The sequence below is a fragment of the Somniosus microcephalus genome, unplaced genomic scaffold, assembly GCF_052327205.1.
Source record: "Somniosus microcephalus isolate GS21.2 unplaced genomic scaffold, FLI_Smic_1.0 scaffold318, whole genome shotgun sequence".
NCBI classification, from domain to species: Eukaryota; Metazoa; Chordata; class Chondrichthyes; order Squaliformes; family Somniosidae; genus Somniosus; species Somniosus microcephalus.
In genome coordinates, this window is record NW_028225505.1 from 255,234 (window position 1) to 282,577 (window position 27,344).

Below are 27,344 nucleotides of genomic sequence, written 5' to 3' on the forward strand. Positions count from 1 at the left end.
GGGGTATATGTATACAAATTGTTGAAGGTGGCAGGGCAGGTTGAGAAAGCAGTTAGAAAAGCTTACAGGATCCTGGGCTTCACAAATAGAGGTATCGAGTACAAAAGTGTGGAAATTATGATGAACCTGTATAAAACACTGCTTCGGCCCCAACTGGAGTGTTGTGTCCTATTCTGGGCACCGCACTTTAGGAAGGATGTGAAGGCCTTAGAGAGGGTGCAGAAAAGATTTACGAGAATGAGTCCAGGGATGAGGGACTTCAGTTATGTGGATAGACTGGAGAAGCTGGGGTTGTTCTCCTTGGAGCAGAGAAGGTTGGGGGAGATTTGATAGAGGTGTTCAAAATCATGAGGGGGTCTGGACAGAGTAGATAGAGAGAAACTGTTTCCATTGGCAGAAGGTTCGAGAACCAGAGGGGACAGATTTAAGGTGATTGGCAAAAGAACCAAAGGCGACATGAAGAAAAACGTTTTTACGCAGTGAGTGGTTATGATCTGGAATGCACTGCCTGAAAGGGTGGTGGAGGCAGATTCAATCGTGCTTTCAAAAGGGAGTTGGATAAGTACCTGAAGGAAAACAATTTGCAGGGCTATGGGGAAAGGGCAGGGGTGTGGGACTAACTGAAATGTTCTTGCAGAGAGCTGGCATGGGCTTGATGGGCTGAATGGCCGCCTTCCATGCTGTAACCATTCTATGATATCAGTGACTTACTAAATCCAAGTATGAACTACAGACTAATACATAGAAGCTATGTACAGGCCATTTGGCCCAACCAATCCACGTCGCTGTTTATCTTCCATGATGATAAATAGTTCTTACCATGCTTACCTGCCCTGTTCACTTTCAACTCCTTTTCTTTCATCCACTTTCCAATCTAATCTTGAAAGTTCCTGTCTCAACCATGAACCCTGGAAGTGAATTCCACACCTTCAGAACTTTCTGTGCAAGGATATTTCTCCTCTCTTTCTGAATCTCTTGCATTTAATCTTGCATCGATGGCATCTCGTCCTCAACCCCTCAACTGCTGTAAATAGTCTGTTTCTACCTATTCTCTCCCATTCTTTCACAATTTTAAACAATTTTGTCATATCGCCCTGTAACCTACATTCTTGTAACAAAAAAAGACCCAATTTTTCAGGTCTGTCGTAATATTTGTATTTTCTCAAACCTGGCAGCATGCTAGTGAATTTGCACTTTAATACCTCAATATCCTTCCTCTAGTGTGAAGCCCGGTACGGCACACAGTATTCTAACTGAGGTCTTGGATAGATTTTATATAGGTTCATCATTAACTCTTGAATTTTATATTCTATACCTCTTGTGATAAAACCTAGAATTCCATTAGCTTTTTTTTTGCAACTTTATCAACCTGAGGTACTGCCTTTTAATGTCCAATGAATCTATACCCACAAATTCCTCTCCTCTTCCACAGACTGAGCTAACTTCCATGCAATATATAATTATTGCTGTGTTTTTTTTTGCCAAAGTGTATCACCTCACCTTTACTGACATTGAATTGTACCTGCCACATTTTAGTCCATACCCCTATATTATCAATATCCCATTGCAGTTTCCTTTCGTCTGCTTATGTACTGCTCCTCTGATTGCTAATGCCACCTATTTTGGTATCATTTTGATGTCACTTCTTTGAGGCCTATATCCAAATCATTGATGTACACTGAACAGAAGTGGCTCCAGAATTACTACACACTTCCAACCACTCTGGAAAAACTGCCCTTAACTCCTACTCTCTGTTTTCTCCCTTTGAACCAGTTTTTAATCCAGTCTGTTATTCTGCCCCTAGTTCCAATCTTCTCTAGTAATTATATGTGTGGTACCTTGTCAAAGGTTTTCCTAAAGTCTATGTACTCCACATGCATGGCATTTCTTCTATTGACCATGTTTGTTCCCTCCTTTAAAGAGGTTTGTCAAGCATGGTCATTCCTTTTGAAATCCGTGCTGATAACTTCTAACTATTTTCTCTATCTATATACCTGGTAATTTCATCCTTAACTAAGGACTTTATCATTTTCCCTACCACAGATGTTAAGCTAGCTGACCTGGAATTACCCTGGTTTGCTCTGTCTAGCTTTGTAAAAATGTGTTCTACATTGGCCACTCTCCAGTCCTCCAGCACATAGCCACACTCAATAGAACACTGAAATATAATTTCTCGGACCTCTGCAATTTCCTCTCTCATTTACCTCGGGATCCTAGGAAAATCCTGTTTTTTGATCATCTACAAATTGACTATATTCTCTCTGGCCGCACCTCACATTTAAAAATTCTCTTTTTATTGATGTTGCTGATAACGGCTTGCAGCCTGGAAGGAGCTGGACACAAAGAAGTCGAGGGCCGTAGCAACTTTGGCAGAAACAAGCATTGCAGTGCCACCTGCAGTGGGTTGCAGGAGGTGACAAAGGTCAGTGACAGCCTTCCTGGAGAAGTGCAGCCTCCTTATGTGCTACTCCTCTGAGTCCAAATACTTAACTCTGGGCCTATACACCCTGTTGGGAGGGGAAGGATGTGAGCTCTCTCCTCTGTTTTCTCCCTGCAGCTGCAGCTCTATGTGCTCTTTCCACCCGTTGCTGCTGTTCTAGCTCCATGGAATTGAATGGTCAGAAGGATTCTCATTTTCAGTGAGAATGTTGCCAGTGCCCCCTTAATCTTCATGAATGTTGTCGAGCAACAACAAGCAAATAAGAAAGTGATTCTGCACCCAAACATGACTGAAAAATATAAGCAAGATGTCTTCCAAACCTTTACAGCGAGTTAACTTTGTAACAGACGCATGCCCCTTTAAATACCACTGGAACTGGTTGTTTCCCACCTTGTACCGCTCATGATTTGTGGGTGGGTTTAGGAAGAAGTGGTGGTGGCAGTGGTGCCTTACACAAAAATGGAGTCCAGGACCTAATCATATAATAGGACCCTCATTTTTATATATTTATTTGGTCAAAAATCACAATAGGTGGGCCTGTGGCAGAAACTCAACTTTTTTCCCCCTGATTTGCACCCCGCGTTCATGTTGAAAAGCAGGGTGTTGGGCACAAAAATATCGACCCCAAGATTCTGAAAAAGATTCAACAGTGACCTCTAGTGGGCAATATTTTTGGACCACATCATTCCTGTGGCTGTTCCCTCAATTGCTCAAGACTATCTGTCGCTACTTGCGTAATAAGTTAATTGGTAGGCTGTTGAGTGCATCATAACCACGAGCCCAGCTATTAATACCAGTATAGGTTTTGGCGTACAAAATAAAGCTAAAATTATAACCTTCTCGGTGATGGCACTGTGAACATTTCCAGACATATGGGTAGCTAAGTGGTAGCTGTGGCAAATAGTTTTAGCTCAATACAGGTTCAAGCTATATTTTCGTCGAGTCTTCCAGTTTGCTGACTTGACAGTTGGTTGTAAAAAGTAACCTTGTGAAGATGACTAATTGGGCCTCGAGTTAGAAAACAATGACTCATTTATTACAGTTAATCTGTTCGTAATACAAGAGCCACTAACCCCTCTTTAGCTCATTTCAGGGAAGAGGAATTTTCCTTCCAGTCCGTAACCAAACCCTCTAATTGGCATGATCACAGCCATTACTGGTGGCTCTAAATGGCTATAATTTTATTTTGTGAGTGATGTTTAAACTATGGTGCCACCCCCTGTGCTAGTGGTGCCTCTGTGATTTAGAAAGATTATTGAATTGGAATGTTGATACTTTTAAGAAATCATTGGAAGGCATTAGAATAAATCTGCAGCAACAATACTCTTGGAAGCCTTAAGTATGTAATCATAAAACACATCTGACTGGATTTGACGGTAGTTTCTCCTGCTCTATCTCCATCTGTACTTAAATAATAGCAGACCAGTCATCATCTGGAAAAAAATAAGTTCTGATGCTCAATATTAGGTTAACATTCTGGTGGGACCCTTCATTTGAGCCTCCTATCTTTCTCTTGAATGTCTATCACTCCTCTTGACCCCATGGCTGCCTATTTAACATTAAGTTGTGAATGAGGCAGAATTTCCCCCAGTTGAATATCAGGAAGACGGAACCCATTATTTTCAGCACCCAGTAAAAACTCTTGCACCCTTGCCAGCAACTCTGTTCCCCTTTCTGGTTGCTCAAACTGAACAGGGCCTTGTGCAACTTTGCCATTTTGTTTGACTGAGCTGTACCTTAAACTGTAATTCCTCTCCATCACGAAGATTTCTTTACTCTTCGGCTTCACAAAGTTGTCCACTTCTGTCCCTTCCTTACACCCACTCCTGTGGAAACTCATTCCATATCATTGTCACTTCAAGCATGATTTTTCCAAAGTCCCCCTTGTCAGCCTCCCAACCTCCATGTTCCATAAATGCAAAATCAGTCAAAACACTGCCACCCCAATCTGTCTCGCACTAAGCCACTCTCACCTATTAGCCCCTTCCTTGCTCCCTGTTCCCTAGAATGTTGAATTTAAGATCTTCATACTCATCTACAAATCCATCCAAAGCCTTGCTCTGTCCTACCTCTTCAGCCTTCCCCAGGCTTACATTCCCCAGACTTTTCCTCCTCTGAGAAGCACCGCGGGATATTTTTCTATGTTAAAGGTGCTATATAAACGGAAGTTGTTGTCTGGATGCTTGGACTTATTTCTCTTATGCGCTTTAACAGTCTGAAAGATCCCATTTATTTCAGTGGACCTGAACCCAGGTCACAGAGTGAAAGAACAGTGTTGGACCTAGCTGTGCCGCCCTGTTTTCTATGACCTAATGCCTTTGTAAACACACAGGAGGAAAAAAATCAGACAAATCACATCTCATTCGTCTTAACTCCAATCATTCTTTTATGATTGGATGGCACTGCACTACACATCTCAATTACTGCATTTTTAACATCATAACATTCTGTTAACTTTTAAATTTCAGATTAAAAAACTGTGCTATATTGAGCCAGAGATAAAAAGGAAACATTGTGATTACTGAAAATTTGAATTAGGAATAGAAAATGTTAAAAATTCACAGCAAGTTGGTCAGCAGCTGAAAGAAAAAGCATTTTTCCCTCTCTCGAATGCTGATCTGACTTGCAGTGGATTTCCAGCATCTTCCATTTCGATTTCTATTACGCCCAGTTACATTTGGCGGCACATCTACATGATCTTTTGTGCTTCGCCTGACACAAATGTGTATCATCATTCTGCTGATTTCTGAGTTCCCAAGGTTTTGTGACTGCAATGAGACCACCTCAAAAAGGTGAAGTTTAACGAGCTTTGTTGTGCTGCTTTCTAAAATTGCCAATTGTGAGGAAGGAGATAACTCGCCTATCAACTCTTTGACTTTAAAAATGTCACCAGAGATCAGAGCATTTAAGTACAGAGGCACAAACTTCACTTTTCCTGACTTGACAGGTGCAATTGGACGGTATCATCCCAGCTGCTTGTTTGTAGCATTTTCTAGATACTGTACTGTATAACTGGAACTATCTGCACAACTGCAACTCAGTTTATGGGTTCTGAATTTGTTGTATCTAAATTTATCTCTAAATGGCAGTGAATACTAAATTCAACCAACATAATGACTGAACAATCTGTTTCTTGTCATGATTAGTTAATCTTTTAATCTATTTTGATCTCCACACATTTAATTAATAGATTTACAGCTAATTGGTTCCTGCTTTTCCTTATTTATTATTATGTGCTTGTCAACTGTTTTGTAGTATTCCTGTAAAACTGTCTTGGCTTTTTCTTTACTCCTTTGGGGTTTGTCTCAAAATTCTCACTCCAGCTTCAAACGCGCACAGTCTTTAATGTAGGTGCTGAGTACCTGCCCTGACTTAAATGAGGTTTGTGTGCTTTATTAAATATTCCGTGTCTGTGCAATGTGAGCAAACTTCACATAAGGCAGTACGATACAATTTTCGTTATTCCTTTCCCGCCCACTTCTCTCCCCCCCCCCCCCCCCCCCCCCATTTCTGAGTGTTACTTTTACATGGAAACCTGTCATAATACAATGCTGAAGTATCTTACGAGTGGAGGCCCTATTTTTACCGAAAAAACGCAAACAAAAAAGAGATTGCATTACCTGCTACTTAAGTTAATGGTTTTTCTGCTAGAAGTTAGAACCTTGGAGCCAATCTTGCTTATTGCATTTCATCTGTGTTTCTCATTGCTTTGTTTTTTTTCTTTTTTATCTCGATTGTTTTCACAAGCCTGTTTAATGCTATGCATTTTATCTTGGAAATCTACTGTACTTAACTCTCATTACTTAAATCGGGCCTTTTTAACTTCAGAATTAGTTGGAAACAAAATTGCAATTTCTTGACCTAGAGCATGTGCACAATCCAGTATCAATTTCATAGAATCATAGAATGGTTACAGCAGAGAAGGAGGCCATTCGGCCGGTCGAGCTCGTGCCGGCTCTCTGCAAGAGCACTTCAGCTAGTCCCACTCCCCTGCCCTTTCTCTGTAGCCCTGCAATATTTTTTCTTTCAGGTACTTATCTAATTCCCTTTTGAAAGCACGATTGAATCTGCCTTCACCACCCTTTCAGGCAGTGCATTCCAGATCATAACCACTCGCTGAGTGTAAAAGTTTTTCCTCATGTCGCCTTTGGATCTTCTGCCAATCACCTTAAATCTGTGTCCTCTGGTTCTCGACCCTTCCGCCAATGGGAACAGTTTCTCTCTATCTACTCTGTCCAAACTGCTCATGATTTTGAACACCTCTATCAAATCTCCTCAATCTTCTCTGCTCTATGGAGAACAACCCCAGCCTTTTCAGTCTATCCACGTAACTGAAGTCCCTCATCCCTGGAATCATTCTCGTAAATCCTTTCTGTACCCTCTCTAAGGCCTTCACATCCTTCCTAAAATGCGGTGCCCAGAATTGGACACACTACTCCAGTTGTGGCTGAACCAGTGTTCATCATAACTTCCTTGCTTTTGTACTCTATGCCTGTTTATGAAGCCCAGGATCCCGTATGTTTTTTTAACCACTTTCTCAACTTGCCCTTCCACCTTCAATAATTTGTGCACATATATCCCCAGGTCTCTCTGTTGATGCACCCCCTTTAGGATTGTACCATTTCGTTTATGTTGCCTCTCCTCGTTCTTCCTACCAAAATGTATCATTTTGCACATTTCTGCGTTAAATTTCATCTGCCGTGTGTCCACCCATTCCACCAGCCTGTCTATATCCTCTTGAAGCCTATCCCTATCCTCACTGTTCACTAAGTTTTGTGTCATCCAGTTCACGTTGCCAGGGTATAACGTGGTTGTTCTTTACACAGCTTATTCTTGGTAGATGGAAATTGTGTCACATTGACAAGATTTGCCTGCATCATGTATAGATACCAAATTTCTTGTCCACAAAGCAGTATTTTCTATCTGGTTACATTTTAGAAAAAATATGAAACTCATTCTTTTGAATGCTGAATGTTATTGAGAAAATCCTCAGTTTTGGGCTGGTGTAGTGACTTCAATGTTGCGGTCATGCCTTCTTTGAGAAAGTACCAATGATCTGCAATCCACCAATTTATATTGCGCACATGCAGTTATTTGAAAGACCCGGTTCCTAACTTTGTTTTCTTGCTGACAAACCTTCCCTAACACCTGGGGCAGGTCTGTACAGGCCAAAGGTTCTAAAGTGACATTGCTAGTATGTTTCAGTTCAGCACACGTGCAGCCAGAAAAACTGCCAACCATTCCCCTGTCTCTGACCTGCTGTCTCTTGAGGTACAAGCAAGAAACACCTTTTTAGATGGCCTCAGACAAGAGGCCATCATTGACTTTACTGTGAAATTGTAGCTGCCTTTGGCAGTAGCACTGTACAGTGAAAGTAGCTTTGAGGTTCCTTGATTTTGAACCGCGCTTCAAATTTCTTGAAATTTGTATTCCATCTGTAAGTAAGATTCACTGGTTCTCGAATAGGAGTTCTTGTAAGTAGTGGAGTGAGAGAAAGAGCCTAGCTGAGCACATCTCCTGAACCCTGTTATGGAATGACATTAATGATACTCATATCAAACTCTGAGACACAGGCCATCCTATCCTTCCAACTGAAGGGAGGCCTTAGGAAGATGTTGATGGAGGAATAAACTGGGTTAGTTTTTTTTCAAAACTGTTCTTGTATCTAAAAATGTGAAGCTATGATCGTGCCCTGTTTTGGATCACCATCACTGTCCCCTAAGAGTTAATATTGTGTGCATTATAATTCTGTTTGTGATACCCTTTGGCTGTCTACTTAGTTTACATAAGTGCTGCCAAAATGTATGTATTCAACTTAACTACCTCACCAGACTTAGGGGGACAATTAATCTTGCAGATTACTATAAAAGAGGCCCTTATTGCTACTGTAGTTCTTCTTTAGTTTTAATAGACCATTGCTTGTTATTTTTAGGGCCAATCTTTTACTATTCAGCTTATAAACAATCATACATTTTTCCTTCAAATGAAGTGAGGTAATAGCAGGGGTCAGATGTGGCAAAAACCCTAACTAAAACCATCTGCCACAGCCGGTGGGGGTGCAGTAAAGTTGTATCAGGATTGCTTGAAGTTATTGATGGCAGTAAAATTTATGCTTCCTCCTGTTTTCTCAATTAAATGGAGATGCTTTTTTTTTCCCCCTGGTGTTGGACTGGGCACACATGGTTTTAATAGATCATGTGCAAATATTGCCCGAGTTTCTGTCTCTGTAGTGCAGACTTCTTAAAGAGGATATAGTTTACAAATAGGTTGTTAAATGTGAAGTGTGCATCACTCATGAAACCCAGTAAACCGGAGTATCTCTTTTACAATGATTCACTCAATCAATTCAAGTCAATTTTATACAATCTTTTCAATGTCAACTACCCGGTATAGTTAGTGTACCTGAGTTGGATTGGACCCCATGAACCATTAGTAAATTACTTGATTAAGCATTTATTTAAAGATGCGGTGCTGTATAATTTTTGAAATACTGTACATTTTATTTTAAAGTTACCACTCTGTATCTTAGCACAAAAGTTATTTTTTATTTTTTTGAACAAACACAAAAATAGAAGTATAAGCTTTTTTGAAATGCATTTCAAAAAAGCAAGGAAGTACGTGATATGCTCCATCTCCCAATCACCTTGTTCCACTTGTTGCTTTCTCCAGTTACATTACGCTACTGGTCTGACACTAGTAACTACAGAGTGCGAAGTGCAACTGGCAAGATTGGAGTTATGCTGTGACTGGCACTCTGCTGTGAGAAGAGAACTCTGCATAATAGACCTCAGCTCTACAGTGCCTTTTTTAAAGTTAGGGGGGTGTGGAGCGGGAGTATCTGGCTTCTCATTACATATATAAGACTCAGTGCTATGTTTATGAAGTGCTCAGGGGCCCAGTGGATGGTGTAAGCACTTTATAAACCCTGCTTCATGTTGAACTAGTTATACTGCACCCGCACTAAAGTTGAAAACATGTGAAATGGTTTACTGGCAGGTATGTTTCACTGCTTGGCTTTAGTGTGCTTGGGAGTTGGGTTGGAATCTAGCTACTGAGTTATACTGCCTCATGCACACCCAAAATCATTTTGCATGAATGTGACAGTATAACTGTTGCTCTGAAGATACCATTTTGTAGTATATATTTGACCGAACTCTCATTCACAACAGCTTAGTAAACTGAAGATATTTTTACCTCCTGGATACCCCACTGTTCAACGTCAACTCACGTATTGAGTTTGAAGGCAGCTGTGTGAGCCCAGCCTGCCCATACTGGTCAGCAAACTGATTTTGCATTTACTTGTTTATATAAACCTTTTGAGCCATTGGCGAAGAGTTGGGGAGCAGAAACGAAGTTACAAGCAATTTTGCAGTTGATTTATGTTACAGCTGCTGTGTCACCTTGCAATATAAGTGCGATGATTTTTATAGCGCAATTTCCCTGATGCAGTATTATAGAAGGGGTTTTGTGTTATAAATGTGCTATTAGTGTCAGAGTGCACTTTCCAGTGGCTAGAGCCATACCTAGTACAAATATGAATGCTTGTGGTTGTTGCAAGCCAATTATCTCAGCCCCAGGACATAGCTGCAGGACTTCCTCAGGACAGCGTCCTAGGCCCAACTATCTTTAGCTGCTTCATCAATGACTTTCCCTTCATCACAAGGTCAGAAGCGGGGCTGTTCGTTGATGATTGCAGTGTTCAGCTGCATTCACCATTCTTCAGATAATGAAGCAGTCCATGTCTGCGTGCAGCAAGACCTGGACAACATTCAGGCTTCGGCTGATAATATTTGCACCACACAAGTGCCAGGCAACAGCCATGTCCAACAAGAAAGAGCCGAATCACCTTTCCTTGACACCCAATGGCATTACCATTGCTGTGTCCCCAACCATTAACATCTTGAGGGGTCACCATTGACCAGAAACTCAACTGTACCAGCCACATAAATGCTGTAGCTTCTCGAGTAGGTCAGAGACTGGGTATTCCGCAGCAAGTGGCTCACTTCCTGACTACCCAAAGCCTCTCCACCACCTAAAAGGCAGGAGTATGATGGAATACTCTTCACTTGCTTGGATAGGTGCAACTGCAACAACACTCAAAACTGAACACCATCCATGGGTGAGTACGGCCAGGTGAGTATTTATACTACTCTATAGTTTGACAGTTAAGATTAATAGTTTATAAAATTTAGAAGGTCTTAATTTTTGTGGTTCTAGTTTCTAAGGTCTCTGTTGTGCATCGGGGAGTGCTAGTAACCAAGGGCCCTTGAGTATATAATTTAATTGTAGTGTAATTAGTGGTATTGATTTTATTTAATTTAATTTAAATTAATTAAAGGGTAAGTCATGGCAGGACAGCTTGGCCCCATGGCATGCTCCTCCTGCGCTATGTGGGAAATCAGGGACACTTCCTGTGTCCCTGACGACCATGCATGCGGGAAATGTATCCAGCTGCAGCTACTGACAGACCGCATTCCGGCGCTGGAGCTGCAAATGGATACATACTGGAGCATTCACGATGCTGAGGACATCGTGGATAGCACGTTTAGGGAGTTGGTCACACCACAGGTAAAGGCTGCACAGGCAGGAAGAGAATGGATGACCACCAGGCAGAGTAGTAGGCGCAGGCAGGTAGTGCAGGGGTCCCCTGTGGCCATCCCCCTCTCAAACAGATATAGCACTTTGGGTATTGTTGAGGGAGATGGCTTATCGGGGGAAGGCAGCAGCAGCCAACTTCCTGGCACCATGGGTGGTTCTGCTGCACAGGACGGGAGGAAAAAGAGTGGGAGAGCCATAGTGATTGGTGATTCTATTGTAAGGGGAATAGATAGGCATTTCTGTGGCCGCAAACGAGACTCCAGGATGGTATGTTGCCTCCCTGGTGCAAGGGTCAGAGATGTCTCGGGGCGGCTACAGGGCATTCTGGAGGGGGAGGGTGAACAACCAGTTGTCATGGTGCATATAGGTACCAACGATATAGGTAAAAAACGGGATGAGGTCCTAAAAGCTGAATATAGGGAGTTAGGAGGTAAATTAAAAAATAGGGCCTCAAAGGTAGTAATCTCAGGATTGCTACCAGTGCCACGTGCTAGTCAGAGTAGAAATAGAAGGATATTTCAGATGAATATGTGGCTAGAGGAATGGTGCAAGGGGGAGGGATTCAAATTCCTGGGACATTGGAACAGTTCTGGGGGAGGTGGGACCAGTACAAACTGGACGGTTTGCACCTGGGCGGGACCGGGACTGATGTCCTAGGGGGAGTGTTTGCTAGTGCTGTTGGGGAGGGTTTAAACTAAAATGGTAGGGGGTTGGGAACCTGTGCAGGGAGACAGAGGAAAGGGAAGCAAGGATAGAAACAAAAGACAGGAAGGAGAAAAGCAAAAGTGGAAGGCAGAGAAATCAAGGGTGTAAATCAAACAGGGCTACAGTAGATAATAAGTGTTAAAAAAGCAAGCCTGCAGGCTTTGTGTCTTAATGCGAGGAGCATTCATAATAAGGTGGATGAATCAGCTGCGCAAATAGGTGTAAATGGATATAATGTAATTGGAATTATGAAGACATGGCTCCAGGTTTACAAAGGCTGGGAATTCAACATCCAGGGGTATTCAATATTCAGAAAGGACAGGCAAAAAGGAAAAGGAGGTGGGGTAGCATTGCTGGTTAAAGAGGAGATTAACACAATAGTAAGGAAGGGTATTAGCTCTGATGATGTGGAATCTGTATGGGTAGAGCTGAGAAATACCAAGGGGCAGAAAACGTTAGTGGGAGTTGTATACAGACCCCCAAACAGTAATGCTGAGGTTGGGGATTGCATTAAACGGGAAATTAGAGACGCGTGCAATAAGTGCACAGCAGTTATCATGGGTGACTTTAATCTACATATAGATTGGGGAAACCAAATTAGTAACAATACTGTGGAGGAGGAATTCCTAGAGTGTATACCGGATGGTTTCCTGGACCAATATGTCGAGGAACCAACTAGAGATCAGGCCATCTTAGACTGGGTATTATGTAATGAGAAAGGATTAATTAGCAATGTTGTTGTACGAGGCGCGATCATAATATGATCGAATTCTTCATTAAGATGGAGAGTGAAGTAGTTGAGTCAGAGACTAGGGTCCTGAATTTAAAGATCACATGGATGAACGACAGAATTTGTTCATCCCTGTTTGGCATAAAAATAAAACAAAAAAGGTGACTCAACCGTGGCTAACAAGGGAAATCATAAAATCCAAGGAGAGGACATATAAATTGGCCAGAAAAAGCAGCAAACCTGAGAATTGGGAGCAGTTTAGGCTTCAGCAAAGGAGGACAAAGGGATGAATTAAGAGGGGGAAAATAGAATGAGAGTAAGCTTGCAGGGAACATAAAAACTGACTGTAAAAGCTTCTATAGATATGTGAAGAGAAAAAGATTGGTGAAGTCAAGTGTAGGTCCCTTGCAGTCAGAATCAGGGGAATTTATAACAGGGAACAAAGAAATGGCAGACCAATTAAATACATACTTTGGTTCTGCCTTCACAAAGGTGGACATAAATAACCTTCCAGAGATGTCGGGGAACATAGGGTCTAATGAGAGGGAGGAATTGAATGAAATCCGTATTTGTAGGGAAATGGTGTTAGGGAAATTGACGGGATTGAAGGCCGATAAATCCCCAGGGCCTGATAATCTACATCCCAGGGTACTTAAGGAAGTGGCCCTAGAAATAGTAGATGCATTGCTGGTCATCTTCCAAAATTCTATAGACTCTGGAATAGTTCCCATGGATTGGAGGGTAGCTAATGTAACCCCACTATTTAAAAAATGTGGTAAAGAGAAAACGGGGAGTTATAGACCGGTAACCCTGACATCGGTAGTGGGGAAAATGCTAGAATCCATTATAAAATAGCAGAGCACTTGGAAAACAGTGACAGCATCGGACAAATTCGAGGAACAGCACCTCATCTTCCGATTAGGCACTTTACAGCCTTTCGGACTCGATATCGAGTTCAACAATTTCAGATCAGAACCTCGGCCCCCATTACATTTTTACTTTTTTTTATCCACACCTTTGTTTTGGCCCTCCTCCCGTCCCCTCTTTTTTTCTCTCTCTCCCACATGACAGCTGTCTCCCATTCTGCCAGCACATTTCACACCTAATCTAGAGCCGTCTTTTGTCTCCACTAGTCCTATCACCATCTCGTCTCGTTTTGAATACCTCTTAATTACTCTTCTCTTTTGTTCTCTCCCAGCCTGGCGCCTCAATCTATTTCATTTCCTGTGCCTTTCCAGTCTTGACAAAGAGTTTGACTCGAAATGTTGACTCTATTTCTCTCTCCACGGATGTTGCCTGACCTGCTGAGTTTTTCCAGCATTTTCTGTTGTTTCGGATTTCCAGCATCCACAGTATTTTGCTATCGGACAAAGTCAGCATGGATTTACAAAAGGTAAATCGTGCTTGACTAATCATCTGGAATTTTTTGAGGATGTAACTGGTAGAATAGATAAGGGAGAACCAGTGGATGTGGTGTATTTGGACTTTCAGAAGGCTTTCGATAAGGTCCTGCATAAGAGATTGGCGTGCAAAGTTAAAGCACATGGGATTGGGGGTAAGGTACTGACTTGGATAGAGAACTGGTTGGCAGACAGGAAGCAAAGAGTTGGAATAAACTGGTCTTTTTCCAAGTGGCAGGCAGTGACTAGTGGGGCACCGCAGGGATCGGTGCTAGGACCCCAGCTATTCGCAATATATATTAATGATCTAGACGAGGGAACTGGATGTAATATCTCCAAGTTTGCAGACGACACAAAGCTGGGTGGACGTGTGTGCTGTGGGGAGGATGCCGAGAAACTCCAGGATGATTTGGACAGGTTGGGTGATTGGGCAGATGCAGTATAATGTGGAAAAATGCGAGGTTATCCACTTTGGTGGCAAAAACAGGAAGACAGATTATTATCTGAACAGCAATAGATTGGGAAAAGGGGAAGTGTAACGAGACCTGGGTGTCCTTGTGCACCAGTCGCTGAAGGTAAGCATGCAGGTGCAGCAGGCGGTTAAGAAGGCAAATGATATGTTGGCCTTCATAGCGAGAGGATTCAAGTACAGGAGTAAGGATGTCTTGCTGCAGTTGTACAGGGCCTTGGTGAGACCACACCTTGAGTATTGTGTGCAGCTGTGGTTGCCTTATCTGAGGAAGGATGTTCTTGCCATGGAGGGAGTGCAGCGAAGATTCACCAGACTGATACCTGGGATGGCAGGAATGACGTATGAAGAGAGATTGGGTCGATTGGGCTTATACTCACTGGAGTTTAGAAGAATGAGAGGGGATCTCATTGAAACTTATAAAATTCTAACAGGACTAGACAGACTAGATGCAGGAAGGATGTTCCTGATGGCGGGGGAGTCCAGAAGCAGGGGTCACAGTCTAAGGAATAGGGGTAAGCCATTTATGACTGAGATGAGGAGGAATTTCTTCACCCAGAGAGTGGTGAACCTGTGGAATTCTCTACCACAGAAGGCAGTTGAGGCCAAATTATTAAATATATTCAAGAAGGAGTGAAGGGTAAAGGGATCAAGGGATATGGGGAGAAAGCAGGGACAGGGTACTGAATTTGGATCATCAGCCATGATCTCATTAAATGGTGGAACAGGCTCGAGGGGCTGAATGGCCTACTCCTGCTCCTAACTTCTATGTTTCTATAAAGCAGTCTGCTTGAATGGCAGTTCATCCATCAGCCTAAAAATTCGCCACCGGCGTACAGTGACTACAGAGTTTACTGGCTAAAGGATGCACTGCAGCAACTCGCCAAGGCTTCTTCGACAGCACCTCCCAACCCCATTACCTCTACCACCTAGAAGGACAAGGGCAGCAGGTGCATTGGAACACCACCACCTCCAAGCTCTCCTCGAAGTCGCACACTATCCCAACTTGGACATATATCGCTGCTCCTTCATCATCGCTGGGTCAACATTTTTGAACTCCTTCCCTAACAGCATTGTGGGAGCACCTTCACCCCGCAGACTAGCAGTTCAAGAAGGCGGCGACCCATCATCATCGAGGGCAACTAGGAATGGGCAATATATGATGGCCTTGCCAGCGATGCCCACATCTCAAGAATGAATTAAAAAAAGAAAATACTTGTAATGTAATAGCACACTGTACATTTCATCAGAATGAATAAAAAAATCAAATCAAATCAACTTTTGCCATTGTTAGTGCACAAGTGCAGTACAACGAAATGTAGGCTTGCGGCTCCCGAGAGTGTACAATTTGGATTAGGACACTTAAACATTTCAACATACATTTGTACATATATATTAGCATAAATATGACCATAATAAAGTGCATCGGCAAATGTGCAGGCTTTAGTGTTTATTTGTGGAGTTCAGTAGGATGACAGCCCTGGGAAAGAAGCTGTTCCTAAATCTGGTCGTACGGGTGCGAATGCATCTGTAGCGTCTTCCAGATGGTAGGAGGGCGAACAGACTGTGGCTGGGGTGGGTAGGGTCTTTGATGATGATGGACCGTGCCCTCCGTAGGCAGCGTTTCTGATATATATGTTCTATGGTCGGTATTCGGATGCTTGCAAAAATTCCAAGTACAGGAAAATATAATGTGCACTCTTTTTGGCAAATTTTTATTGGAATACTAATAGTTTCAAGAAATGCTTCAGATAAGTGGCCTTATTTTTAATTTATTGGTAGAAATAAATCCTTTTAAAATTATTCTCCAGTTAAAAATAGTCAGTTATATATTTCCACTGTCTTGTAGTTTCCAACACTAAGGTAAGGTTGTGTTTCCAATTGGGTGTTCAGTCTTTTCTCCCAACACACTCATGCTCATTACAGTACCTTCTTTGAAGCAAATGGTGAGGATTTTGATGGGAGCTGAAGTTGAAACATAGTTTGTGTGCCAAATCTTGATTATTACACTGTAGCTCATATTGGGAGATCAGCTGCTGTATAGTAACCATTTATGTTAATATTTTAAGAGATTTCCTCTTTCTTTCAAAAGCACTTAGGAGCATTATAGTTATTCAGCCAGATAGCACTGCATTTTTAGGCATATTGTGAAGCAGCAAGCTTTGAAAAGAACAAAAAAAATGGTTTTGAGTGTTTAAAAGATTGTGTTTTATTTCTGGAATGATTAAAACTTGTTTTTACTAAGTGGAAGAAAGCAAACTTTAAATGAGGTGTATGGATAAGAGATAAAAAAACAGAAAATGCTGGAGAAACTCAGCAGGTTATGCAGCATCTGTGAAGAGAGAAACAGAGTTAACGTTTCAGGTCGATGACCTTTCGTCAGAACTGGAAAAAAGTAGGAAATGGAACAGATTTTTAAGCAAGTGAAGAGGCGGGGAAAGGGGGGAGGGGAATGAAAGAACAAAATGAATTTTGAGCTTGGCAAGATGCTGAGCTCTTTTTCCGCCGCCTTCGTCTCCATGCCCACTTCTTTGGCCAGGGGTCTTTCCCCCTGCATGGCTGACCCTTTCTCCCGCTTTCAGAATCCTCGTTCCACCTGGACCCCTCCCTCGATCTTTTCATTGCAAACTGCCGGCGTGTAATCGGCCGTCTCCATTTCTCTGCTCCCCTCACTCACTCCAACCTACCTCCCTCTGAACGTGCAGCACTCCATTCTCTCAGATCCAACCCCGACATTGTCATTAAACCCGCTGACAAGGGTGGTGCTGTTGTTTGGCGAACCGACCTCTACCTAGCAGAAGCTGAAAGCCAACTCTCCGACACCTCCTCCTACCTCCGCCTGGACCATGACCCCACCACCGAACATCAAGCCACCGTTTCCAAGACGGTCACTGACCGCATCTCCCCATGGCCACCAACCTCATAGTTCCCCAACCCCGCACAACCCGCTTCTACCACCTCCTCAAGATCCACAAACAGGACTGCCCTGGTAGACCCATCGTTTCAGCCTGTTCTTGCCCCACAGAACTTATCTCTTCCTATCTCGAATCTTTTTTTCTCCCCTTGTCCAGTCTCTTCCCACCTACATCCGCAACTCTTCGGATGCCCTCCGCCACTTTAACAGTTTCCAGTTTCCTGGCCCCAACCGCCTCTTTTTCACTGGACATACAATCCCTCTACATCTCCATCTCCCACCAGGATGGCCTGAGGGTGCTCCGCTTCTTCCTTGAACAGAGGCCCAACCAGTCCCCATCCACCACCACCCTCCTCCGCCTGGCTGAACTTGTTCTCACATTGAACAACTTCTCCTTTGACTCCACTCACTTCCTCCAAATCAAAGGTGTGGCTATAGGAACCCACATGGGTCCTAGCTATGCCTGCCTTTTCGTGGGATATATGGAACACTTTGTTCCAGTCCTACTCAGGTCCCCTCCCTCACCTCTTTTTCCGGTACATTGATGACTGTGTCGGTGCCGTTTCCTGCTCTCGCCCTGAACTAGATAATTTCATTCACTTTGCTTCCAATTTCCACCCTTCCTTCACCTTCACATGGTCCATCTCCGACTCTTCCCTTCCCTTCCTCGACTTCTCTATCTCCATCTCTGGGGATAGGTTATTGACAAACATTCACTACAAGCCCAATGACTCCCACAGCTACCTGGACTACACTTCCTCCCACCCTGCCTCCTGTAAGGACTCGATTCCATTCTCCCAGTTTCTCTGTCTCTGCCCTGACGATGCCACCTTCCATACCAGTGCTTCTGACATGCTTTCCTTTTTCCTCAACCGAGGATTCCCCTCTACCGTGGTTGACACAGCCCTTGACCGTGTCCGTTTTATCTCCCGCACTTCTGCGCTCACCCCTGCCCCTCCCTCCCTGAACCACGATAGAGTTCCCCTTGTCCTCACCTTTCACCCCACCAGCCTCCACATTCAATGGATCATCCTCCGCCATTTCCGCCACCTCCAGCGGGATCCCACCACCAAATGCATCTTCCCCTCGCCTCCCCTTTCAGCATTCCCTCCTCGACACCCTTGTCCACTCCGCTATCGCCCCCAACACCTCTTCCCCCTTTGCCTGGCACCTTCCCATGCAAGCGCAGGAGATGCAATATGTGCCCTTATACCTCCCCCCCTTCCCACTGTCCAGGGCCCAAAACACCCCTTCCAGGTGAAACAGCGATTTACTTTTACTTCTCGCAATTTAGTATACTGTATTCGCTGCTCACGATGTGGTCTCCTCTACATTGGGGAGACCAAACGCAGATTGGGTGACCGCTTTGCGGAACACCTCCACTCAGTCCGTAAGGGGGATCCCAAGCTTCCGGTTGCCTGTCATTTTAATTCACCGCTCCACTCTCACTCGGACCTCACTGTCCTCGGCCTCTTTCATTGTTCCACGGAAGCTGAGTGTAAGCTCGAGGAACAGCACCTCATCTTTTGATTAGGCACTTTACAGCCTTCTGGACTCAACATAGAGTTCAACAATTTCAGACCATAACCTCGGCTCCTATCATAGATATATATATATTTGTCTGTGTCTTTTTTTCTTCTCCCCCACATGGCAGCTGTCTTTCATTCTGCCAGCGCAATTTACACTTCGTCTAGAGCCATCCTTTGTTTCTTAACCTGTCCCATTACCATCTCCTTTTGCCTTGAATATCTCTTAATGTCTCTTAATCTCTCCCGCCTTCAATCCTATCACAGACCTTCCCTTTTGTTCTTTCATCCCCTCCCCTTTTTCCCCACCTCTTCACTTGCTTAAAAATCTGTTCCATTTCCTGCTTTTTTCCAGTTCTGAAGAAAGGTCATCGACCTGAAACTCTCTTTCTCTCTTCACAGATGCTGCCTGACCTGCTGAGTTTCTCCAGCATTTTCTGTTTTTATTTCAGATTTCCAGCATCTGCAGTATTTTCTTTGTGTATGGATAAGAGAGCTGATTAGCAGAGAAACTGCTCTTTTGAAAAGTACCCTTCAGCGCACAAACATAATCTCCTCACCATCTGAGTCGCGATGTAAAGTTGTGCTTTCTTGCATTCAATTTGTGGATTACAGAAATCAAACATTTTATTAGTTTTAAATCTGGCTATTTTGATACATGGCACTGAAATGAAGTACAAAATGTTGGGCTTATGTCGTGTTAAATGAGGAACAGAATAAAGTAAATTGAGAGGACAAGGAGAATTCTGTGTTTCCTCCTGCCTAAACTCCTGAGCGCTCAATGAGTGAATGAAGTTATGGCGTTCCGTATAATACACATGGAATCTTCCCTGTCCGTTTGTAAGATTGCAGTTTGTGGAAATCTGTATCTCTTCTGTTTTAGAACAGCAATCAAACAAATTAAACTCTTGATGAGCTTTATATTGGGAAGTTTAGTTACGCGCAAATCTATTTTTACAATGTACAAATGGTCTTGGGAATTAAGGAGTTTAAAAATGGCCTCGCTTAGGTTTTTTTTTCGTAGGGGTGGATCCTCATTTGAATTGAGCAGCTTCACATAGCGAAATGACTTCACATAAATTAATACTAAAGATGTACACTTTAAATGATTTCCTGCAGTGAAAAATGGATTTACACAGAACAAAATCTATACCAAGATGATGTATTCATTTTTTGTATTCATACAGTACAAATGTCAAACATGTTTTGTGATGCATCCCAAAATCTGTTCCCATATTTCTCACATCTCTAATCGGGTTTCTGCCCTTGCCACAGCAATGAAATGGCCCGAATCAAAGCCACAAATGGCATCCTCTGTGAACTATATTATGCTGCCTCATTCTTCTCGATCTTGTTGCAGCCTTTGACACAGTTGACCACACCATCCTCCTGCTATGCCTCTCCTTTGATGTTTAGCTGAATGGGGCTGCCCTTGCCTGGATTCACTCTTAGCTATTCAGTTGCACCCAGAGAATCTCCTGCAATGGCTCCTCTTGCTGCCACCCCCACTGTTACCTCTAGAGCCTCCTAAGGATCTATCCTTGGCCCCTTCCTATTTCTCATCTGCAAGATGTCCTTTGGCAGCATCATCTGAAGACATGGTGCCAGCTTCTACATGTCCGCTGACAACACCAAGTTCTACTTCACCACCACCTCTGTACCTTGCCACTGCATCTGTGCTGTCAGAATGCTTGTCTGACACCCAGTCCTGGATGAGCTACAATTTCCTCCAATTAGTCATTGGGAAAACCAAAGCCATTGTCTTTGGCCATTGCCACAAACTCCGTTCCCTCCCCCTCTCTGGACTGGCCCCCTCTCCATCACAGAGACTACCTACTCCCACCTCCGTAATATCTCCCCTGCCTCAGCCCATCTGCTGCTGAAACCCTCATCCATGCTTTTGTTACCTCCAGACTCGACTATTCCAGTGCACTCCTGGCCGGCCTCCCATTTTCCACTTTCCATAAACTTGAGCTTATCCAAAACTCTACTGCCTGCGTCCTAACCCGCACCATGTCCGCTCACCCTTCACCCTTATGCTCGTTGACCTACACTGGCTCCCAGTCCACCAACGTCTTGATTTTAAAATTCTCATCCTCATGTTTAAATCCTTCCATGGCTTTGCCCCTCCCTATCTCTAACTCCTAGAGCTCTACAACCCTCCAAGAACTCTGCGTTCCTCCAACTCTGGCCTCTTGTGTAACCCCCACTCCCTTTGCCCCACCATTGAAGGCTGTGACTTCAGCTGTCTATGTCCTAAGCTCTAGAATTCCCTCTTCAAACTTCTTAGCATATCCACCTCTCTCGCCTTTAAGATCCTCTTTAAACCTACTTCATTAACCAAGCTTTTTGTCACCCATTGTAATATTTCCTCCTTGAGCTTGATGTCAGTTTTTGTCTAATTACACTTCTGTGAAGCACTTTGGGACATTTTCCTACATTAAAGGTGCTATATAAGTGCAAATTCTATGAATAATATGAGCAGCATTTACAGATGTAAATAGCGCACTGTATCTTGTGTACTGTATTAACAATCAGTGATTTAAATTTATAGTTATCTGCCTTACAATGGCCATTTGCTTAATTTCTAGGAGAACTAACCAGCTTTTGGATTGTTATTGGGAATTCTTCAGCTTTATCCATTTACTACAGAATACAACCTGTAGTGAATTTATCAAGGTGCAGGATGAAACCCACTTGTGTTAACAGGAAGTGGTGTGGTGCTGATGTGAGACCAAATATTAAACTTCAATCCTGTTATGAAGGAGACATGGAAAGTTAATAAATGGTGTTGACTTTGCAGCATTTTATCAGTATTTATACTTAATTGTGCCTGAGTCAGTGCTGAAAAAGTATTGAAAATTTGTACAGCATTCGACCATTGGAACATTTCTGATTGGTTAAATTAACACTTCACTTGCCAAAAAGAATTGGACTGAAAAAGAATTTCATGAATACTCCATGCCACAGCATGTTTTTCCACAGTGTAGATAATGTTTATCCACAGTGTAGAGCCCCTAGTCCTAACCTGCAAACTGAAGTTTTACCTCTGTGGTATATTTCTTGTCAGCCCTTCATCTCATCAATGTTTGAGTTCAATTGCAAGACTATAATAGCACTTTAGCTGGGACTGGGGAAAGCTGCTGTTAACAGGAAATGTGATGAGTTTGACGAAAATTCTGCTTGTTTCATACATTCTGCACTTTTCTATTGTCAATTGAAAACTTTTTTTCCAGCATTTTCTTTCTTTCAGTTCTTCGGGTTGCAATCATGGCACTGATATTCATCACAAACATAATGTATTGGTATGAAATTTCCCTGCCTGCTATGTATCGTAATATGGAATGCATTCCAGCTTGCTTTATCTTAAGGAGAAGGTGGCTTGCTAATGACATGAGGCTGAATTGAAACAAGTACATTTTTGATGCCATTTTGAGATGACAAGTTCCGAAGGGTATCGCACTCAACATTACATTGGCATTTGCACTGCATGACATCTGAATAAAGGTTATTAGTGTTTATCAGGGGTTTATCTAATTGGGGCCTTGGCTCTTTAGATGGGACAAGGCAAAACTCATTACAGTTAGCTGTAAACACAATAAATATTTGCTACACATTATTTACCCACCTTTGTAATCAGTAAACTTCTAATAATTATTTGTGTAAAGTATAATTTTAGGAGGCAGCACCTGACTTGGAGAAAAAAACTTAACTTCTCGAAAGTGTTAAATATGACCAAATGTTAGCATATTATGATTTAATGTAGCAATTATTTATAAACCAAAATGACTGTAGGAAGAGATCAAGTGAATCTGAAATTGCGAGTAATTTACTTCCATGTTACCAACCCTTAATACACTTTCAGAGGAAAAGTGTTAAATTTGGTAATGTAACTTATAGAGGCTACAAAAAGAACTAGAAAAATAAACAAATAGACATTCTCTAATGAAGGGTTGTATACATGCATCCTAATCCTAACCCTAATAGGATCATAGGAACAGGAGTCGGCCATTTAGCCCCTTGAGCCTGTTCCGCCATTCAATTAGATCATGGCTGATCTGTCTAACTCCATTTACCTGCCTTGGTTCCATATCCCTTAATAGCCTTGCCTAACAAAAATCTACCAATCTCCGTTCTGAAATTTTCAATTGTCCTAGCCTCAACAGCTTTTTGAGGGAGAAAGTTCCAGATTTCCACAACTTTTTGTGTGAGGAAGTGCTTCCTAACATCACCCCTGAACAGTTAGCTCTAATTTTAAGGCTATGAGCCCTTGTTCTGGACTCCCCCACCAGAGGATACAGTTTTTCTCTATCTACCCTCTGAAATCCTTTAATCATCTTAAACACCTCAATTTTAGATCACTCCTTGATATGCTATACTCAAGGGAATACAAGCCTAGTCTATGCAACCTTGCCTCATAATTTAACCCTTTTAGCCCCGGTATCATTCTGTTGAATCTGCGCTGCACCCTCTCCAAGACCAATATATCCTTCCTGAGGTGCAGTGCCCAGAACTGAATGCAGTACTCCATATGCGACTACTGGGGCATAACACTCCCGTTTACACTACACAAGCATTGGCAGAGTGCATTATTCCTCTTAATATACTGCAGGTTAAATCTGATGTGCAGTGATTATACACAGATATGATCTTTTAATGAGGATGTCACTCATCAACCAAATGTCAGCCAGGAAATCCTTCTGGGGTGCCCAGAACAGAACACAGTACTCCAGTACTATAAGTAAACAGCAATCAAAGTTTTGTTAAGAACACACCATTTACAATGGACACTTTTACAAAATAATTTTTTGAATTCTTTTACTATGCTTATCTTAGAAAGTGTTTGGAAAAGGAAAAAGCCTGAGATTTTGATGAAAGTGACAGCATTATCATTTTATTTCATCTTTTCTATTTCAGGAATTGAAAACCAAAGACAAATAGTGATGTGTATTCTGTACCATGTCACCATGGATGATCGCTTCAAATCCATGTTTGCATACACTGATTGCATCCCACAGGTAAAAATATCTGCATGACCAACTAAATGAGTCTCTAATTTGGCACTTTCACGAATGGATAACGGAGAACGATACTGTTAAAATATACATCTGTTTCATTTAGAAAATACGACTATAGATAGATATATCCATACTTTGCGAGAGTGATTTATGTGTATTTCCTCCAAACTACTGCTGCTTATGGTGCACTCTTATCTAACACTGGTTGGGTGACACAATTGCTGAACACCTGTGTTCTGTATGGAAGTGTGTCTTGGAGCTCCCTGTGGCTCGCCACTTTAACTCCCTCGCTTTGGCCTCCGACTCAAGGTTCAAGAGCAGTGTCTTATCTTTTGTCTAGATGCTTTGGAGCTCTTTGGTTCAGTCCTGACTTTATTAACTTCAGACCTTATTTTATCCTCCATTTTCTTTACAACAGAATGTGATGGTAATGTGGGCAGATCTGTCGGCATTTGGGAGGAAGGTAGGCAGGTTGATCGGGGTTAGACTGTTCATCAGAGCACCATGTTAGCGGCTGGGTCTGTGCCTGTTTCTTTTCTATCTGTACTACTTGACCCACTGTGGCATTTTAATTTCAGACCTCTGCATTTGCAGAGGTATACACACCCGAAACATTAACTTGTTCGTTCTTTTTACAGACGCTGACTAACTTGGTCTGTATTTATAGTGTTTTTGTTTTTATTCCACTCTTTACACTATGTACAAAGTTCTTGAATATCCCAGTTTTTATGAAACTTTCCTTATTAAGTACAGGTTATTTTCATGTCATTTTATCCTTTTGATTATTGTCTTGGTGTCTAGCCCTGAACTCTCATCTTTCTCCAGTTTCTCACCAATCCCTCCTCATGACCTCTCTGCATTTTGTCCATGAGACCTGCTTCCTCGACCCTATGCCCACCAAACTGCTGACCACCCAGCTTCCTTTTCTGGCTTCCATGTTAGCTGACATTGGTAACGGTTCTCTCTCCTCAGGTACTGTCCCCCTCTCCCTCAGATTTGCCGTCATCACCCCTCTCCTCAAAAAAACCCTTGACCCCTTCGTCCTTGCAAACTACTGCCCCATCTCCAACCTCTCCTCCTCAAAGTACTTGAATGTGTTGTTGCCTCCCAAATCCGTGCCCATCTTTCACACAACTCCATGTTTGAATCCCTCCAATCAGGTTTCCGCCCTGCCACAGTACCAAAACGGCTCTCCTGTGACGAAGGTAAACTATCCCTCCTCGTCCTTCTTGACTTGTCTGCAGCCTTTGACACTGTCGACCACTCCATCCTTCTTCAACGCCTCTCCACCGTCGTCCAGCTGGGTGGGACTGCACTCGCCTGGTTCCATTCTTATCTAATCGTAGCCAGAGAATCACCTGCAATGGCTTCTCTTCCCGCTCCCGCATCGTTACCTCTAGTGTTCCCCAAGGATCTATCCTTGGCCCCCTCCCATTTCTCACCTACATGCTGTCCCTTGGCAACATCATCTGAAAACACAGCGCCAGTTTCCACATGTACGCTGACGACACCCAGCTCTATCTCACCACCACTTCTCTTGACCCCGCCACGGTCTCTAAATTGTCAGACTGCTTGTCCGACATCCAGTTCTGGTTGAGCAAATATTTTCTCCAATCAACTATTGGGAAGACTAAAGCCATTGTTTTCAGTCCCCGCCACAAACTCCGTTCCCTAGCCACTGACTCCATCCCTCTCCCTAACATCTGTCTGTGGCTGAACCACACTGTTCGCAACCTTGGTATCATATTTGACCCTGAAATGAGCTTCCGACCACATATCCGCAGCATAACTAAGACTGCCTATTTCCACTTCCGAAACATCGCCCGTCTCCGCCCTTGCCTCAGCTCATCTGCTGCAGAAACCTTCATCCATGCCTTTGTTACCTCTAGACTTGACTATTCCAGTGCACTCCTGGCTGGCCTCCCAGATTCTACCCTATGTAAACTTGAGGCCCTCCAAAACTTGGCTGCCCATGTCGTAACTCGAATCAAGTCCCGTTCACCCATCACCCCTGTGCTCGCTGACCTACATTGGCTCCCGGTTAAGCAATGCCTCGATTTCAAAATTCTCATCCTTGTTTTCAAATCCCTCCGTGGCCTCTCCCCTCCCTATCTCTGTAATCTCCTCCAGCCCCTTCAGGTGATTTAGTAATATTGCAGAAACATCTCCACCTTCACTTTGGGCTCCTTCATGATTGAACTGCCAGTAAATATTTGTCTTAGTGAGCATTAAAAAAAAAAATTCTAAATTTCTCTTACTCAAGTGAAAAATTCTAATTTTCATCAATGAGGAAGCAAACTTGGGTACCAACTAGGTTAGACGTTCTTGCTGGAAAAAAACGGCTTGGGTGGTGCTGTGTGTTCATCTTCGGGCAGTTCTCACTGCGCTCTCTATCAGGATGACCACTTTGTCATGAGCAATGAAGCAGTCTTCAGCAGTGCTGCAAAATCTGTATTCCACTGAGGCCTGTCATGCATATTAACGTTAATTGGATTTTGGGCCTAAATCTTCCAGGATGATGAAGGATTCACTGCAAGCAGTAACGACAACTTGTACCTCTGTAGTGCCTTTAATGAAGTAAAACGTCCCAAGGTGCTTCACAGGACCGTTATCAAACGTAATTTGACACTGAGCCACCTAAAGAGATATTAGAGCAGATGAGAGGTAGGTTTTAAGGAGTGTCTTAAAGGAGGAAAGAGAGGTGGAGAGGTTTAGGGCAGGGATTCCAGAGCTTGGGCCATTGCAGGTGTTTCTGTGGGAGATGGAGAAGCAATCAGTCGGACCCAATCCTGTCCTCGCCCAGTGCATGTACATGCACATTTACTTTGGGGAATTAATTGGATAGCAGTCGGGAGTGATTTTTCCTCTAGTTTAGAGGCACTGAAGCTGACAGTAGAACACTTACTGCCACTCCACCTGTTATCAGTTAATTTACGCATAGAAGTTGCAATGCGGAAACAGGCCGTTTGGCCCAACTAGTCCGTATCAGTGGACCTAGCACAGATAGGGAATCAAATTTGTTGTACATATGTGTAAAGGAGAAATTAGTTGGTGTTATGTACACTATAATAGACAACACCTTGTATTTATATAGCGACTTTAATGTAGTAAACATCCCAAAGCGCTTCACAGGAGCGTTATCAAACAAAATTTGACACCGAGCCATATAAGATGATATTGGGACAAGTGACCAAAAACTTGGTCAAGAGGTAGGTTTTAAGGAGAGTCTTAAAGGAGGAGAGAGGGGTTTAGGGAGGGAATTCCAGAGCTTGGGGCATAGGCAGCTGAAAGCACAGCTGCCAATGGTGGAACGAATAGAATCGGGGATGCGCAAGAGGCCAGAATTGGAGGAGTGCGGAGGGCTGGAGGAGGTTATTGAGATAGGGAGGGGCGAGGCCAGGGAGGGATTTGAAAACGAGGATGAGAATTTTAAAATGGAGGCGTTACTGGAGCAGGAGCCAATGTAGGTCAGCAAGCGCAGGGGTGGGTAATGGGTGAATGGGACTTGGTGCGAGTTAGGATATGGGCAGCAGAGTTTTGGATG

General features: G+C 43.0%; 1 protein-coding gene across 3 annotated transcripts in view; it reads left to right on the forward strand.

Moving 5' to 3' along the window:
* Positions 1–27,344, forward strand: part of LOC147081883 (kinesin-associated protein 3-like) — a 166,462-nt gene that overhangs the window by 68,852 nt on the left and 70,266 nt on the right. For 2 of the 3 annotated variants that reach the window (XM_085980621.1, XM_085980622.1), the window contains one exon: positions 23,700–23,800. The exons of the other annotated variant lie outside the window; for it this stretch is intronic. In XM_085980621.1, coding sequence (XP_085836747.1) covers positions 23,700–23,800 — 101 coding nt within the window. The remainder of the gene's footprint in view (positions 1–23,699; positions 23,801–27,344) is intronic. 3 annotated transcript variants of the gene reach the window in all.